This window comes from Ambystoma mexicanum, chromosome 4q, assembly GCF_040938575.1.
Source record: "Ambystoma mexicanum isolate Mex_15411 chromosome 4q, UKY_AmexF1_1, whole genome shotgun sequence".
In the NCBI taxonomy this organism is placed as follows: Eukaryota; Metazoa; Chordata; class Amphibia; order Caudata; family Ambystomatidae; genus Ambystoma; species Ambystoma mexicanum.
The window spans coordinates 94,447,308-94,465,405 of NC_090928.1; the positions used below are offsets into that span (position 1 = coordinate 94,447,308).

The 18,098-nt window shown below is 45.5% G+C and overlaps 1 protein-coding gene across 1 annotated transcript in view; it reads right to left on the minus strand.

The window, feature by feature from the left end:
• The window catches only part of SLC24A3 (solute carrier family 24 member 3), a 1,254,778-nt gene that overhangs the window by 1,202,786 nt on the left and 33,894 nt on the right, over positions 1 to 18,098 (minus strand). The window contains exon 2 of the mRNA XM_069607530.1: positions 7,247 to 7,375. Coding sequence (XP_069463631.1) covers positions 7,247 to 7,375 — 129 coding nt within the window. The remainder of the gene's footprint in view (positions 1 to 7,246; positions 7,376 to 18,098) is intronic.

The following is an 18,098-nucleotide window of genomic DNA, read 5'->3' on the forward strand; positions in this document are numbered from 1 at the left end:
ATGCATGTGGCGATACACAGATAATGCACCAGCAAAGGTATGATGGGTATAAATGCCTGAAAAAAACCTACACCTCAAAATGTGAAAGTAGAAAATTACAATGAATTCGAGTCACACATGGTACAGCACATCATCCCCACCCAGAAGCCATCACTGGATGTTTACCTCCAGTTTAAAGCCGCATGAGCAAAGCATTGTGGCTATGCAAATTAGACCAAATTCAAGTCTTTAGCTCCAGAAAAATTTAAATATGAAAGTGCAATAAGCCACATAAGCCATTTTAGCTAGGCCACACTATCTACAGCTCAACCCAGTAACCTTCATTGGAAGTTTATCACAGCTCAGAACCCCATGAGCAGTGTGTTTTGGGTACACAAATTGGATAGACTAACAGTCTTTCTGCTCCAAAGAACTGTCCTTGTTTAGAAGACTTTGCTATTTTATGCATAGCATTCATCAAACCAAGACAAACACCCCTCTATAATACAGACAATTGCACACATTTCATCATTCTTAAAGATCATCCTTTCAATATGGTCTGACATCCTTGTAGTTGGAACTTAAAGGTATGTTGAGCATACACTAGCACAGTAAGTCGGGTTTATAAAGGCTTGGAAAATCCTTTCCAACTGACATGTGAAAGTAAAATAAGTCATTTCAGCTAAGTCACACAAGCCACAGCACCACTCAGTAGCCATCACTGGGAGTTCACCTCCAGTTCAGAGCAATGCATTGTGGGCATGCAGTTTAGCTCAAATGCAAGCCTCAGTCCAGAAAAGTGTATTTCTCTGCAAGGGAGGTTCTATTTTATGCGGAACATATTTTAACCCAAGACGGACAGCTCTCAATGATGCGCACAACTGCATGCATGCTTCATCCTTATTAGGGATCATCAGTGCAGTGTAGTCTGCAATCCTTGTGGTTGGAGCATTGGGTATGCTTATAATGCATTATTAATGCTCTGCAATGTATCATTACTGCATCCATATTGTAATATACAATTTGTTAGATGAAAACGTGAGCGCCCCTCTAACAAGGACAAACACTGCTACATTAGCTCATTCTATGGAACACATTTTAGCCCACAGCATCTGCCTAAAGAAGAAGCAGACATCTGTATGGCAGGTTGGCTGCACCGAAAAGCTAGGTACGTTTCCTCTGAACAGGAGTACCAGCAGCACGCCTAGAAACATGTGTCACCCTTGTTAAACATTATCTGCAAGGTGAAGCCGTATTGGTCCTCGCACAGAGAGCAAGGGGTTCACATCTGGATTACCCTTCATCGGTTAGTGCGAGAACTCCAGGTCTTTCAAGCGAAGGTCAGAAATGCGAGGGGCCCCGTACTAAAGACAGACAAACACAGCCTAAAGAGCCTGTTCTGTGGGAAAGCCTCAATCAAGAGGGTCTACATTCACGAGTGACCGCCCTGTGCCTTACCAAATGTGCATATCAGTCTGGTCCAACCCACGGTTCCATGTGTTAAAATCCCCGCAAAGATATCGACGTACAAAGATATTGCCATATTTTTCCAGCTATATTAATGGCATGGAAATGCGGGGCACACACCCCGCAACCCCTGCATTATTTTTAAAGGAGCGGGTGACACCCCCGCATCCCCCACTCCCAAAAACCCCAAAAATTATCCCCCCCAAAAAATATTGCCTATGGCTGTTCCAGACGTCCATATATATGGCGATATTTTGGGTGGGTATAATATGTAGTGATACCCCGGCCCACAAGCACAGCATCTGGCCTATGTGCATTCAGGTAGTGCTGGTGTATGAACGTGCGGATTGTTAGAGGGTTTTTACTTACATTTTGACAGTAGACAAGCACAAGAACCTCAAGGCCCCTTGTGTCTGCCTGCTCTTATCCCACTGATATTGGATGGTTTCCAGGTTTACCCCTTTCCTGTCTCTGAATCTCATGTGGTATTGCAAGCCAGTAGATAGTGTATCTGCAGATTTGTCCTATTAAGATTGATATCAGAATGTAGGTCGCAGATGTATTTATAGAAGCCACATTCACCTCAGGCGAGAATCTTTGCATTGATAATTAATGTTCATCGTTACCCACCTCACTGGTACACACTTTATTGGCCTTTGGAAGGATGAAAGACTGAGTGGACCTGTTGGGATTTGACCCTGTAGCCATGTTGTCAAACACAGATATTGGGGTGAATGAATTAGACCACTGAGTGACAGACCCGTCTCAGAAACATCACAGAACACAGGAAAGACACACACAAACACCCATAGACATATGGCCTTGTGCAAGATCAGGTAAGGAGCCATGCCGATTTCTGCCGGCTCTCTCCCTTCCCACTCCCGCCCCAATTTTGTACTCCCCAAGAGAGCCATCAGATGGACATGCAGTGCTGCAGTGCTGAAACCATCAAATGCAGTGGCTGCAAGTAGGCTGAGTGACGTGGCAAAAGGGCCAAACACAGTGTAGTGATACTCGCAGACTCACAGCATGACGCGATCAATGAAATGATCTGCCCGAGCCAAAGAAACATAAAATGGCCAGGCGATATAGTTAGTCCCCAACAACTGGGTCCTACACTTTGGAAATGTATGTATTATGATGGCTTTAATTAGCTGCGTGTGACGCAGTGATAACCGCAAGCAACACTCAGCAGTAGGCAAACTGTATTAAGCAACATCTACACTATATTAGGTCATAGCTAAAGAGAAAAGAACAATTTAAGAGAAAAGAAGATATAAAATGCATTGATGGAAAGGAGTGTTTCCAGACTAAACATGTATAAGAGATTTTAAAATGATGTTTAAAATTATTATAGTGGAACGAAATTTGGAAGGAATTAATTTAAACCATGAAGGTGGGCTGGTTTACATATGATGAAACATTCAGCTTAAAAGAAAAACCCTGCGATTCTTGCTCCAGGAAGGACATTCAGCCATCATGGGAAAAAAGCCAGGCTGTATTAAATTGTAGAGATCTAACCTGAGTCATTCCAAGATTGCCCCCATGAAGACAACCTTTGGCACACAAAAATCCACCTAACGTCCTTATGAGTCAGCCCCAACTCAGAGGCCAAACCCACCCCAAAGCAAGCCTTCACAGGATGGAAAGAGAGGTCACAGTAACGTGTGTAGCTCTGCAACGGCTCATAGCTGAGGCCGCAGATAGGGGGAGTTTCATCAGAGCGAGCAGCGGCTCTGAACATATGAGGTGGCCCGGGTTCCTAGCAGGCTACCAAAAGCCAAGTATTCTGATCTGGATGAGGGCACCCTTCCTTAGCATTGACGTATGATGCTGATAAATTAGCACATACATGTGACTGCAGATTGCTGGGACAAACCACATGTTGATCTACCAATATTTGGTTTTACAGATCCTTCTCCAAAACGATCGAACTTCGTGCCCCTTTCATAGAAACTCAGCTTTTGTTGAGTCCTGTCACAAAAGAATCACGAACCGACATTTTCAAAATGGCAGTCCAGACATCTGATACCGTAATTTTGTTTTCCAAAGTAATGTGTTGCGCATATTGTAAAAAAATAATAAGACATGTTTAATTTCAGGGGAATTTGGGAACCACAACCAACGTGTGGTGAAACCCCTACTGTGCCCGTTGTCATCAAGTAAATGGTGAGCTTCCAGATGTTTCCGAGAAATTGCTACTTTTGCCTGTCATTTATAAGTTCCTTTGTCATCTGCATTAGTATGGCCCCGTGGACTGACTAAGAGTTCAGTGTTGGTTTGTATAGTATTGAGGTGGCAAGTGACTTTTTTATGCAGGCTAGTTGCTTGCAACTTTAAATGTGTACCCGTGCCATTGAGAACTGATTGTAAATTGTATGGCGTTTGTCCCAATTTTTCTTAAAGATTGTGCATTAAAATTCACCATTTCAACACATTCTTTTAAAAATGTACTTGGGGGGGGGGCAGTAGATGTGGCTCCCACTCTATGCTCAGACACTCATGCTTATTGGGAGGTGTTAATGCCCCTCCTGTAAAAATTCACCTATCACCACTGACATCAAATTATTTACAAAGCCAGTGCTTCATAGGGGGCTCCTACTCCCTTCCCACAGACCCTGGCCTCCAACACTGAATGATCTACCCTCATGTTGCCCTGTGCAGGGGCTAGAGCACAGTGTTGAACAAATAACTTGTGGTGCAGGTGTGGCCAGTGGCTCTCCTGAGATGCATAGAATGCCCCCACGTATGGGAGGTCACAGTGATGGATGACACTCATTATGACTCTGTTCCTTGAAGGCCGGAAGGATAGCTCATGGGCAACTTGTTTTTCTTGGAAACAAGACAACGCATTGCAACACAGGTTCGAATCCCAGACTTGCGCTTAGAAAATGGTCTAAGGTATTATAATTATACCAAGGAGTCATATCTTTGAAGAACGATCTCAAACTTTCCTAACACTGTCACTCAAGTGGCTCAGCACAGTTCAGTTCAATGTGTGAGTGCAGACCTCTGAGTTTTACTCTTCCGGGCGATTCAGGGCTTAGGGATCGGGTGGAAGAGAATGTGCTCTCCTAGCCCATGTGCATTGTTTCAACACACCAGCAATTACATTGAAACACAGGCCTCACTGAAGGACACAAATTCTGACCACACCTAAGTCAAACACATACTCACATCATACTTGATGGTTTTGGGGTATAGCAAAACAGCCGTCAGTGCCAAAGAGCCATGGAAATGCGGAACATTGCACTTTGCGAAAAAAAAACACTGACCGTAACAGAGCACTCCATTAGTGCAACAGATTAAGACCATTCCACCCCTTTAGAAGGGTGGAAAAACACTCATGTGGCAAAACCTTAGGTGCAAGTGTTTTTTTCCGTTTTGCCATGGGGGTTTGCAAAATGTTAGATTCGCCCAAGGGGAGATCCCTCAAAGGTGCTAAGTTCAAGGGCAAAGGTGGTTCTTTGCACCACACCGTGTGTGCACTGGGGAAACGCAGTCACACGCCTGGAACATAGACCTTTCAAAGGCTCACAGCACGAACAAGAAGGCAGTCACATTTTAACCAAACAATTGCAAGTAAGTCGTCAACAAGTTAACAATAGATATATGTGTACTAAAGAGGATTAATGCCCCTTCTAAGACAAGGGAATGTAGGTGATAATTCAAACATGGCGTCGCGAGAAGGCGACCAATAAGAACACGTGTTTTGCAGTCATTTCTAACATGTACTGAGAGGATCCTGTGACAGACATTTCAAAACTATAATGTGCTTCTTTGGCTTCTGAGTGCAAAGCTGACATTCAGGAGTATGTAGTAAATTGGCAGGCTAGCTGACACAGTGCCAGGTAAACGCCACCTTTCCATCCCCGGACATCCCTTTAATAAGACTTGGTATACCAGGCTTAAGGCAAATGTGTTCCGTTGACGTTTACCAAGAATGCACTTCCCCCCCGTAAATGCACCAGCGTGTAAAATGAAGTCCAAAGGACTAAAAAGGTAGTGTCACGATGACCTTGAACCAGCTGGTCACTCAAGTGACCAAGTCTTCTTAAATGCTTTCCATCGTGCTGCACAGGGATGTTGTACAAAAACACAACCCACAAACAAAGCCAAGCACCGGGGAAGGTATTTCCAGCGTGCCCAGCTGTGCTATGTTGCCCCCTTACCTTAAAACAATGAGGGAAACATTATGAGTGGCATGTCTCAACACCAAGGCGATGCCTGTTTCAAAGCCACCTGTCAGGGTGTTTCCCTCTAGTTACTGAATGGATATTGTACTGTGGATCCTCCCCGAAGACTAACTCCCTAAGGCCAACCTCTTGTTATCAGGGAGGAAACACCTGTGCCTGACCTCACCACTGCTGTGGCCTACAAAATACATGTTTCATGCTATGTGAACCATTTAAAGACGACTCTGACCCAGAAAGGGGAGGAAGGATAGCTCAGGTGCAACATGTTTGTCTTGGAAGCAAGACAACACAGCGTTTACACTGGTTTGAATCACGATCATGTGCTTAGAAACCCCTCGCTGGTATTTAGTGCGATATAAATGAACAATACAATTAAAAGGTATATATGTCCCCAAGTGGTACATAACACATTTTCCTACAATAGGTCACAACAGGCTCTAGTTCTCTGGGAGTATCAGCTTCACATGGAAGAGCCCTGGCCATAAGTTTGATCTGGACACTCATCTCCTCCAGGAAGGCCTTAAATACAATCGCGTTCACCGAGCCTAGCAAATAGCTTGGCGCCTGCCCGGAGAGATTTCAGGCAAGGAGACAAGAAGCATGTGGCAGAGACTTGGTGTTTATGTAGTTACCAATTTTGAAAATGTCATTATTAGACAATTTCCACAAGAAGGAGCGCTTCTTAGTACATTAAGAGCCCAATTCATGGAATTTTTTGCATGGTGCAAAGTGACTTTGCACTGCCGACACAAACCCTGATTCATGGAACTGTGCAAAGTGTCTTTTTGCCATGCAAAGTCAGTTTGCACTGCAAAAATACACTTTGCGATGCTCCACCCTGATTCACGGAGCAGTGCAAAGTGATTTTGCACGGAAAAAAAGACACTTTGCACTGTTCCATGAATCAGGCTGTTTGTTGGCAGTGTGCAGAGTGACTTTGCACTGTGCAAAATATTCCATGGATCAGGCCCTAAGTGCCTTTTACGAACGGTTTCCCCAAAACTATCCCATCCACTCACACTTGACACAGCCCATCCGCCGCATGTGCATTTGACTGTAACCGAAAAGAAAATAGTCTCAGTTTATCTACCCCCTCCACCTAACAAAATCGAAATGCCACCAGAAGAGTAAAAAATAGGAAGGCCTTTATGCACGAACGACATATTCAAGTTTCCAAAGTTTTAAAAAGCAAACACTGAAATATCCACTGAGTAATCAATTAACTAGGTCACAATCAAAGAATGCCTCTTCCTTCCCAGGATATGTCGGTTTACAGAATTTGCAACATGTCCTCCAGTTTCCCTCCCAATATAAATAACTGAAATGTGCCAGCGCTCTTGTAAGGACTGGTAGCAACTGTATTACCAAACTCAACATAACCCATTCACACATTTCACTTCGCATTACGAGTCCAGATAAACCTGCAGCAAGCAACTCTCGTAAAAAAAGAAAACGCTGAATCATGATGTAGCCAAGGGCAACCACCAGTGTGAGTCAACGGGGACTGCACTGCGTCTTCCTGCTGAGATAGGCCTGCTCCCCAGACAGCCGAGGAGTGGAAACGTTGCCTCAGAGTGAGGAACAGGGCATGCAGCTCTCCTCACCTGGTTCAGTGCAGTTCTTGCGGTGCGCATGCTCCATGACCCCGGTGGCATTCTCGTCCAGCACCCACAGCAGCCGCCTTTCGTTCCACCTGTCATTCGTTTCCAGGCTGTTGCTGGGCACACTGTAACCTGCGGGGAGAAAAGGCAAAGTTTGGATATTACGAGGTTGGAAGGAAAACGCGCGAAAGGTTCATGTGACATTCATAAGTAGGCTGTCGTTGCACTGATATGGTGAGGAAAGCAGCCAGCAGTTATCTAGCGCGAGAGAATGTTGCTTCTACCCAGGGAGGCTTGCAACCTACTTTGCCAAAGCCGCAGTCATACTGGGACAATTACATTCCCATGCGCCAAAAATGTTGCACATGTTTCAGATCGAAATGTTTACTATTCACAACACATCATTTAAGCAGTATTAGGTACACGTTTTAAGTGAACATGAATGTTTGTGAAATGTTGCATTTTAAAGCACAGTGGATCAGCACCAAATCATTAAAGTATCCCTCATTAGACCAGAGAACTGACCCACAGTGGCATAGTCTGGCAGTGCCCTAATGCCCTGTATGCAAGGCAAAACCTGTACTTCTCACAAATATCCTCAGTTGTTTTCTTTCTTTCATGTAAGTCTATCACGGGGTGGACTGGAGTGCTTGTGATGTCACTTCCTGCCCTGTGTGCATTATCTAAGGAGAGGAAGCCATCATCTGAGGGAGCAGCTCATTGTACATTAATTCCCTGTGTGAGAAAAAGAAAACAGATTGGTGGGCCCCAGTGGGTGGAGTCACGATGTAGTCTTCAAGGCACAAGCATTGCTTGGGAAAACACTCACTTATTCAGGGGCGGAGCCAGCCTCAACATTTTGAGGGGGCTGGATGGCAGTTTCGAAAACTGTTAGGGAGACGGAGCATTAAACCTATTGCGCTATTGATCCACCCCCTTTGCCCCGCTCCCCAAGCCCAGGAGGCTCAGAAGATATCACAACTTCCTTTGACGCGTTAGATGCATCTTTCACCGCAACTTGAAGCATAGCCAGGGACAGCCAGGATTGTGTAACAAGTGGGGCCTGGAGCTAATGTAGTAGTGCCCACACTAAGAAGAGTCCACAGAACAAAGGGCACTTGTTCTGCCCCAGGCCTAACGCCCAGGAGTGGCAGAGCATAGTCAAGTAGGGCAAACCAATCAAGGAGGGGTGGGGGGTTGTCCCCTTGAGAAAAGATTGTAAATAGTGGGTTAAAATAATGTATTTTACAGTACACTTTCTGTGATAAATTAGGTAAAAAGCCACACACTTTACAATCAGTTTTGTAGGGTAAGCCATAGAAGGTCCATTAGATGCTAAGTCATCAACAATGCACAGGAGCATTTTCCAATACATTTTCATAATGGCTTAGCCCACTATATGCTGGTACTCCTCAAGTGTAAAAAGCAGTTCATGTTTGCTCTGTCCATAATGCCAGTAACGATATTTTGAACAAAACATGTTTATGCTGGCTCTGCCAATACATGCCAGTATCCCCATGTTGGAACATACTCCTGTTGGCTTTGCCTTAATGCAGAAAGCATTAAGATCCTTGCTGGCTCTACAAATCTCACACTCCCCATATAAGAACTCTCGTCATGTTGTATTTGCTACCTAACAGCAGTAAAAATGTGTCATGCCACAGTAGTAAAAAAAATTGCCTAGCAGGCTGCACGAATGTCCCTACCCCAATGTAAGAACACTTATGTTGCCTTTGGCCTTAACACCAGTAATAAACTGCAATGCCACAGTAAGAAAACATGCTCTTGCTTGGTAGATGGTAAGATAGCTCAGAGGGCTCAGTGCTCGCTTTTGCAATCGGAGTGTGATTCGCAGGTTCAATCCCCCGCAAGGCCAACTCAGCGTTCCATACTTCAATGCTTGATAAATGAATTCAAACTTTGGTTGAATGATACATTTTATGTAAATATATTCTGTACAGCGCTTTGGCGAAATCGCTATATAAATAGCATATTATCATTACACAAATCCCCCCCATATAGGAACTCTTATGTTGCACTCATGTTATATTCCCCCATGTTAGAACATGTATGCTGCCTTTGACCTTAACACGAGTAAAGAAAAGCCAAGTCAAAATAAGGAAACATGCCCTCCCCATGTAAGCACACTCACCATGTTAGCGTTGCCCTTAAGGCGAGTACAGCATTTCCTGCCACACTAAGATCCAACCGGACCAGCCCTACTGTAGTACCCCTCCTGCCCAACATGCTCACTCCAACCCCACAATCACATAATAACACTCATGTTGGCTTTCCTTTGCACAAAATCAGCTGTAAAACGTGCCGTGCTCTTGTCAAAAAAATGTCATGCTCCAATGCCCCTCCCAAGGCCAGCTTGCATGCACACATATACACACACACAGACGCACACTCACAGATAAGCACAGAGATATAGACACATTCATACACATTCACCAACCAGTCATGCACCCAGACAGCTCATCTGACATTGATACGAGCACTCAGAACATTTACACCGCGCTCTCATTAATACACGCAGTCACACCCATGTACACCATTCACACTGCATTAATTCATATGTGTGCACTTGCAGACACCTCGCATACAATCCATGTATGCACACAAATACACGTTTTTTTTAGTTTATGCTAATTTTTGAAAGCATGGGCCATGTAAAAGCTGAGTCAGCTGCTTTGGCTACAACATAGGGGTGTGGGGGGAGGGGTCTACTGATATCCCCATGGCAGGCTTTTGTCCTCTGCCTCTATGTTCACTTCAATTACTGTTTTCTCACCTCGAAGAGCAGTGTATTTGCTTAAATACACAGCTCTCAAGAGGTGAGAAATGTCACATGGTCTTGCCTTCTGAGCCTGGGCTGGGTCACAGCAGAGTGGTGCATGCTGCGTCAAAGTGGGAGGTGGGGGGGGGGCTTTAGCCCTCCGAAGCCCACGCCTCGTGCAGTCCATGCACTTATTGAATGCTGTGTGTGACAGGATCACATGCGAACATTGTGTTTTCCATTCTGACTGAGGACACCAAAACGGCTGTTTTTTTCTGTTCACAGGCCTCGGCCCAGACTCTCTGCCTCAAGCTCCTCAAAACAACAACATGGAAGGACCTTTAAGAAACTCCATCCTAGCAGCATCGAGCTAGAAAGACACAACACAGATGCAGATGGCCTTATGCCAGAAGAAAACCTTTCCCTTACCACCAGTAGGTCACAAACAGGGAATACACTTTGAACCGGAAACGTGGGTTCGTGGATTGATTTCTGACTTTAGTATCATGGGTCGGTGTACAAAACCCCTATGATCTGTTACTCTTGGGGTGCTCAAAAAGGATCAACCGATATATAACCAAACTGAACAATTCTATTTGCCTTAGAAGCTGCTGGAGGGGAATCAGATAAAAGTGTTGTGTTGTCCAAACATATTCGCTCACTCACACATAACTAGCAGGTGGTGGGTCAAGAGGTGAGCAACATGCCCAAAACAGGATGACGGAGGAGTCCCCAACTGAGTCCACACTGGAATGCACAGTGACAGCTACCTGCCTGGATTGGGCCCGCATCAGGTGGCGACAGGGCTGGGACACTGCAGGTCACTATTGCCAATGCAGCGGGTGTTTTGCAGATACAGTTCCCTTCAGGGGCAGCTGCAATGGAGTCAGGTGCTGGCCACTGGGAGAGCAGAGGGGTGCAAGCCAATGGTGTCATCAATCAGGCACCAAGGGTCCTAGCAGGAGGCGGCCTGATCCATAGGCTTCCACTGAGGAGAAGGCCCACTGTCGGATGACCTAGGCAGCAGCGGTCTTGCCACACCTGGAGGACTACATGTAACCATCTGGCAATGAGAAGTTGGAACACGAGGAAGGCAAATGATGGGGGCACGACCTGAGTGGAGCCTAGCAGCTGGACGCAGGCCGGGGAGCCTGGGGGAATGGGATGGAAGGATGCGCTCTTGCAGATCCACTACTCAGACGGTAGAGAGATGGCAAAAGCTAAGGGAGATAGGGGACCCCCCACCCCTGCACTATGGAGATGAGTACAATTAAAAGTGATATTCAAGTTATCGTGGAGGAAATACTAGGATATACTAGAGATGCGGACCGACATAGGGGCCAAGGTGGCTGACCTCTCAGCGAAGGTGGTAACTCTGGAGAAGCGAGTGGAGGGGCTTGAGACGAACAGTGCATCAGTGGGGTTCCTAGAATCACAGATGGGGTGCGTCTAAAGGAAGTTGGGAGACGGGACGATATTGAAAACCAGGAGAGGGGTAATAACCTCTGCTTTTTTGGTCTGTGGGAGAAATAGGGTGAGTCTCTGGCAGGCCTGGAACAAAAGATTCAGAAGATCATAGGCATGGTCCTAGGCTTCAAGGAAGGTGAGCGGGTTGTCTTGGATAGAGTGCATCGGGCGGTAGTGGAAACAGAGGGCCCTGCTCGGTCTTAGCCCAGAGACATTATTATTGTGACAAAGTAGAGATTCTTGAGAGGGAACAGCGAATGAGTGACATTGAGTGCGAGGACTCTAAGGTGGCTATATTTCAAGATCTGTCAGCCGTAAACCCTTCTGAAGTGCAAGAGATGTAGCCCCCTCACCAAATGACTCGAGGAGAAAGGGGTGAAGTTTTGTTGTGGACATCCCTTTGTGCTTGTGTTTAGATGAGGGGAGAGAGACACAACCAGGTGTCGGAGGAGGATATTAAACGTGCCATGGAGGAATTAATGGGATCTTGACATGACAACCCCAGGAAGGAGGGCGAGCAAGGACCTAAGTATAGCCATGAGATTTGGGCCTGAAGGCGGACCTGGAATGATGAAATGTCCAGGGAGTGAGGACATTGCAGAGACTCAAAACTCCCTCCCCCCGGAAGTCCGATACTTGAGAGGACCTCAGCGTATCATCTCAGCCTTTGTGTTCTTGGTAGGAGTGTACCGAAAAGTACATTTACCCTTCGGTCGAATACCGAATAGTTGGCCGAAGAATTTTGCCGAAGCCGAATAGTGAACTGAATAGTCATTAATTACTACAAATGTGTCAATATATGCATAACAAGCCAAAACTGTTGGCTTTGCCAATGCTTGTTTTAAAAGGACTTCAGTGAAGGACATGCATAGTGCTTATAAATAGTTGGTAGATGTGACTAAGCTTTAGAAGGGGAGTTTTATCATTGCTTGCTTTCATTGCCTAATAAAACATTCCATCACAACTCCAATTACTTAAACATATATATTACAATATGACACTGCTAATAACAAATCAATACCTTTAAAAAGTAATTTAAAGGTATTGGTGGTGGTATTTGCTGCCCTACCTGTTATAGGTTGGTGCTAAAATAGGACGTATTGTATAAATAACATCTGTTTTAGTGTTACCTCAAAGGTTGTCAAGATGCCCTTAATTTGCTGGGACTGCCCAATGCATCACTCCTAATTTGGGTCTCATGATGAGTATTGTGGCAATGTGAAAAACATATAGCACATGTTTTTAAAATACCACCCAATCATGATTTGGGATAAAATTGGATATTCAAGGCACGGGATACACAGAATGTGCTGTAAGTGAAAGAAAACTTTATCTATTTAACCCATTAAAGTCCATTCTTTGTACCCATTGTGTTAAAAATGCCATTTAATCCCGATTTATAATGATGCCATTTATTAATAATAAACTACATGAACTCCAAGCTGCCTCGGTCTGCTTAGATGTGGTATAGCTCCACAGGCTGTGTCAGTGTATGTCCTGCATGTGTGTTGCCCTCCAGCTATCTTAGTTTCTGGAGCTTCAACGAGGCCCCTTGCCATGTGTGACACCTTAAGGCACTACTGTCCTTTCTCACCCCATTAGTGGATAACAGGATCAGGGAAGCACTCAGATTTTGACTTTGAGGAGGGGCTAATGAGAAGCAGTGCCGTTTGTGGGGAGTGTAGCCTTTCAGCCTCCCACTGACAACAAAAGGTCTTTTATCCTCTATGCAGCCGAGGAAGGCCGCTCAGGAGGGGGTGCTCACAGTGCTCAGCTGTGGGGTGGGGCAGATGCCAAAGGTTGCAAAGGTTATCTTCACAACATTATGCACCATTCCTTAACTGTGGGAGTCCTTTCATCCCGGAAAAGGTTCCTGTCTCCTTATTGGAGTGCTATATGTGTTCTTGGGAGCCCATCTAGCTGTGTGTGCTGCACCACCAGAGACTGTTATACTCGAGGTAGAAACGGCCCGTCACCAAGAGCATGTATGTTCCCTACTCTAGCAGTTTACACATAACCCTTAAGCGCAGAGGTGCCAGTTCGTTCGACCTACTTGCATAAGGATGCCTAATAGCCCAGAGGTTTAAGTGAAAGGCGCATGTTTTTACAATGCGAGCAGTTTTTGTAGTATGTTGCAGTAAATAAATGCCCCCTGCGCAGTGATAACATGGAACGGTGCTCTAATGTTTTCATGCCATTTTTGTATCACCCTCTGTGTGAACATAGGAAAACCAAATGATTGATTGCGGTGGGTATACGTTCTGTCAGTCCGCAGAATATTGCAAACGCGGTTGTGATGAAATGCCTACAAAGCAGTGGGCTGTCTCCCCAGGTGATGACACCTCTTAGACGCCAGCCCATTAGAACAAAACCCCATTGCCGACATTTGCTGTCCTTTGGGTGTAAACAAAAAGAACTCTTGCTGTGCTCTGCCTCTAAAACCTTTACAATACAAACGAGAAGGCTGTGACCCTTTCATGAAATGGTAATGTTGCTGGCACACCCAGGGCCAGAAGGACTGCCGTCTCTGTCATTGGCATAGCTTCTGAAACGTAATGTAAAATGCTTGTCTCGATTTTCTGCCAAAGCCAAAACGTTCACTGACGTAGAAAACATGCGTACCAATGGCGTTCTACATTTACCAACCCAGCAGAAATCCACTCCACCACTAAACTGCATTTTCAGCAGTTACAAGAAGAATGGCGGTGCTGGCTCGGCTGAGCACTTACTCCCTTGCATCAAAACTGCATTTTTAGCAGTTACCAAAAATAATGGCTGCACTGGCTCTGCGGAGCACATATTGGGTGAGATGGAACATAGAGCGCCCGAGAATGGCTGCAGTTATTTTCTTCATATGCAGCAAAAAGAGGAATTCAAAAGCAGCCTGGTGCAGCGCTGCTATGCTGCCAGCTGAAGACTTCAAACTGCCAAAGAAAATTTGCTAAGTAAAACGACTGTGCACTGGTGCTATCTGCATTTTTGAACATTACCAGCTTGGGTTTTAATAAAACACAGCCATGTTCATCCATGTTCAGGTTGTACACCAGCAAATGAGGTGTAATGACCCTTACCCCTGGCCCTCACTGGCAAGTCAGCTTTCCAGTTAGGGCCAGGTCAAAGGCCTTAAAACCTCATCCAAGACTCTCTTGGAGTCAGTCCTGGCGCCGTCGGCACCAGGCTCATAACCATCATAAAGACCAATATTAGAATGGGACTATTTACTTGGGACTATTTAACTTGGGGGGTTCAGCCAACATGGAGGCACACACATAGCTCAGTTACAAGGAACTGAGCTATGCGGTCTAGTCTTTTGGGTGTGGCAGGCCTGGGACTACTTTACCTGGACTACTTTGGGTGTGGCAGGCCTGGGACTACTTTACCTGGACTACTTTACATGAGACTAAACCGCACCCAAACAGCAGAACATGCTTCACGTTATTCTGCTGTGGGCAGCGTAACGCTAACCGTGTCCAGTTCTTTGATGCCAGCTTACCTGAAACCAAGGACCTGCAGAGAGAGAAAGAACACTACGAAAACTACCTGGAACAGTATCCTGTCTTCAATCCATCGCCAACTTCAGTTCCACTCATCTGAAGGTACGAACTCCATCATCCGGCTCCGCATGCAACCTGGAATACCATAACCTGGAAAGAGGAGAAAAAAAGACAGCATTAGTAAGCGTTTACTCACGTCTCCTCCCGATCGATGAAAGCCACACAATTCTTACCTGGGTAGTCATCTCCTGGTCAGTATCATCGCTGGAACATTACGGCGCTCGGCGAGGAACATTGCGATCTGCAAGGAGAGAAAAGACACAGGTTAGCAATATAAATGACGGAACAGCGCTGCGCATCACGCATTACTCACCGGACAGCATCGCGCACACCGCGCTTTCGCCTACTGGCCCATACTCATCTTCAAACTGCATGACAACACCAAAATACCTTTCGATACCTAAAAGGAAAGAAGCAAGACATTATTATTCGAACTAAGAAGAACATAAGAACTGCATATAAAGACTGTAAAGCAGCAAACCCACAAAGTCGCAGCAGGCTTGGATTCCCACAGGGGGGCTTGCACCAGTGAAGTAACTTGGTCGCTGCTCGCCCCCCACATCTACGCGCCCCTGCCATGAGGAGCAGGACAGAGAATCCACCTTTTTCAATATTAAGGTGAGGAGAAGGCTCAAGGGGGAGGAAGGAGTTGAGGCCAAGGGAGGTGGGAAAACATAAAGACAATCTGGTATTGATCCAGCTCTCCTATATTGCAGACCCATCTTTAACCAGAGGCTTTAACAAGGGACTGGGAGAGGGTTCGAGAGTGCAAATCATCCAAACAGGGCTGGGTGGCGTCCCTGTGGATACCAGGTGAGCGTAACAGAATGTGAAGCCTCAATAATATTATCTACCTGGGCGTCATGGAGACTTCAGAGATTGACCAGTTAGCTCAGTTGTTGGGGCAGTTACGCGCTGAAGAACATTCAGCCAGGCAAGAAACCAATGCTCTTAGGAGGGATTTGATTGTTACTAAGGATTGTACCAACGAAATAAGTAGACAATTGCTCCAATCACAGGCAGGACAGACCCCATTGCCTGGTAACGTTCCGCCTGCACCTGTACCAACTTCTACCAATCCAGTACAAATAACCCTTCCTGGGGCAGTTCCCTTAACTCAACCTGAACGATTTACAGGGGACCCCAAGAAGTACGCAGCGTTCATGAACCAGTGTCGTCTTCATTTCCTTTGCAGACCTGGGGCTTTTCCTAACGACCAATCGCGGGTTGCTTTTGTTTTGTCATATCTGAGCGGCAGTGCTGCAGATTGGTCGGTACCATTGGTAAGTCAGGATGACCCGTTGTTACATGACTTTGGGGGTTTCCAGATGGAAATGGAAAAACTCTTTGCTCGTCATACCTAAGGCCAACCATTAGACAACAAACTTTTGTCACTCCGTCAAGGAAGTCAAGACTTGCTTACATATATAGCAACATTTAACAGACTAGTCATTGAAGCTGGGTGGCCTGAGGAAAAAAAGGACCACACTATTTCATCGGGGTCTACGAGGGGAACTAAAGGATGTCCTTGCTCAAGTGGTTAACCCACCTAAAGACTGTGCAGAATTCATCAACCTTGTGGTGCAATTAGATCACAGATTACAAGACCGAAAAGCAGACCGGATAAGGTTATACACTCAAGCTGTGTATGTCCGGTCAAAGGATAATGTTCCACGTACATTGGGAAATACGGTAGAACCCATCCAAATCGGAGGTGTACGGCCCCCTTTAACTAAAACTGAAAGAGACAACAGAAGGCAACAGCAATTATACTTGTATTGTGGAAAATCAGGCCACTTCCTCAAAATAATGTCCAGTGAAACCACCAAGGAGAACTGTTAGAGCCACAGAGAAGGAAGATAATAACAAGGAGTAGGAAAACTAACAAGCCCAGCAAGCGTAGAGGTCTGCTTGTCGAGCGAGAAGGATGAGCCACAGACCTCACACTTCGCATTACCAGTAATTTTGATCAATCACCGACAACCGTCTCGGATACATGCTGTTGAAGCATACACATACAGCGAAGCAGTTGGGAATTATGTAGACCAAGATCTGGCAGCAGAGATGGGGCTTCCGTTATGATCTAAGTCGACTACTGAAAAATGTACTACTGTTGATGGGACAGAAATAGCTTCCGGACTTGTAACCCAATGTACAGCAGCACTAGCCCTACTGTGCCAGGATGGACACTGAGAATCTATTGCATTCGATCTCATCGAAGCTCCTCAGTTTCGACTAATCTTAGGGATGCCATGGTTGGTAGCTCACAACCCTCTAATAGATTGGCGTGCCAAGAAGTTGGCCTTTTTCCGATGATTGTGCTTGCACCTGTTATTACCAAGAAAATGGGAAAACAGACTTATGTACATCTGCTCCTCCCAGTACAGCGGCGATTGTACTAGGTGTGACTAGTACTCTACCAAATGAATACCAAGATTTTCAAGACGTGTTCCAGAAAGAACAAGCCAATACTCTACAACCGCACAGGCCCTACGATTGTCAGATCGACCTCATACCTGGTGCGTAAATTCCTTGTGGCCGAATCTATGCATGAACTGAACCAGAAAACCTCCATTTGAAATCTTATCTTGATCAGTACCTGGCAAATGGATTTATCCTCCCGTCTAAATCACTGGCAGCCAGTCCCTTATTCTTCGAATCTAAGAAGGAAGGAGATTTGAGGACTTGCATTGACTATCGCGCATTAAACCAGATCACAGTAAAAAACTGTTATCCACTGCACCTTATTCGCGAATTATTGGATCAAGTCAAAGACGGCCAAATCTATACCAAACTGGACCTTAGGGGGGCGTACCATCTTGTTCGAGTGAAGAAAGGAGACGAATGGAAAACCGCCTTTCGTACCAAATACGGCTTGTATGAATACCAGGTAATGCCTTTTGAACTTTGCAACGCGCCCGCTGCATTCCAGTACTTTATGAATGATGTTTTGCGGGAGTTCATTGACGTTAGCGCCCTGGTTTACATTGATGACATCTTAGTGTATTCTGCTACAAAAGAAGACCATGTCAGGCATGTCCGCTCCATCCTTACT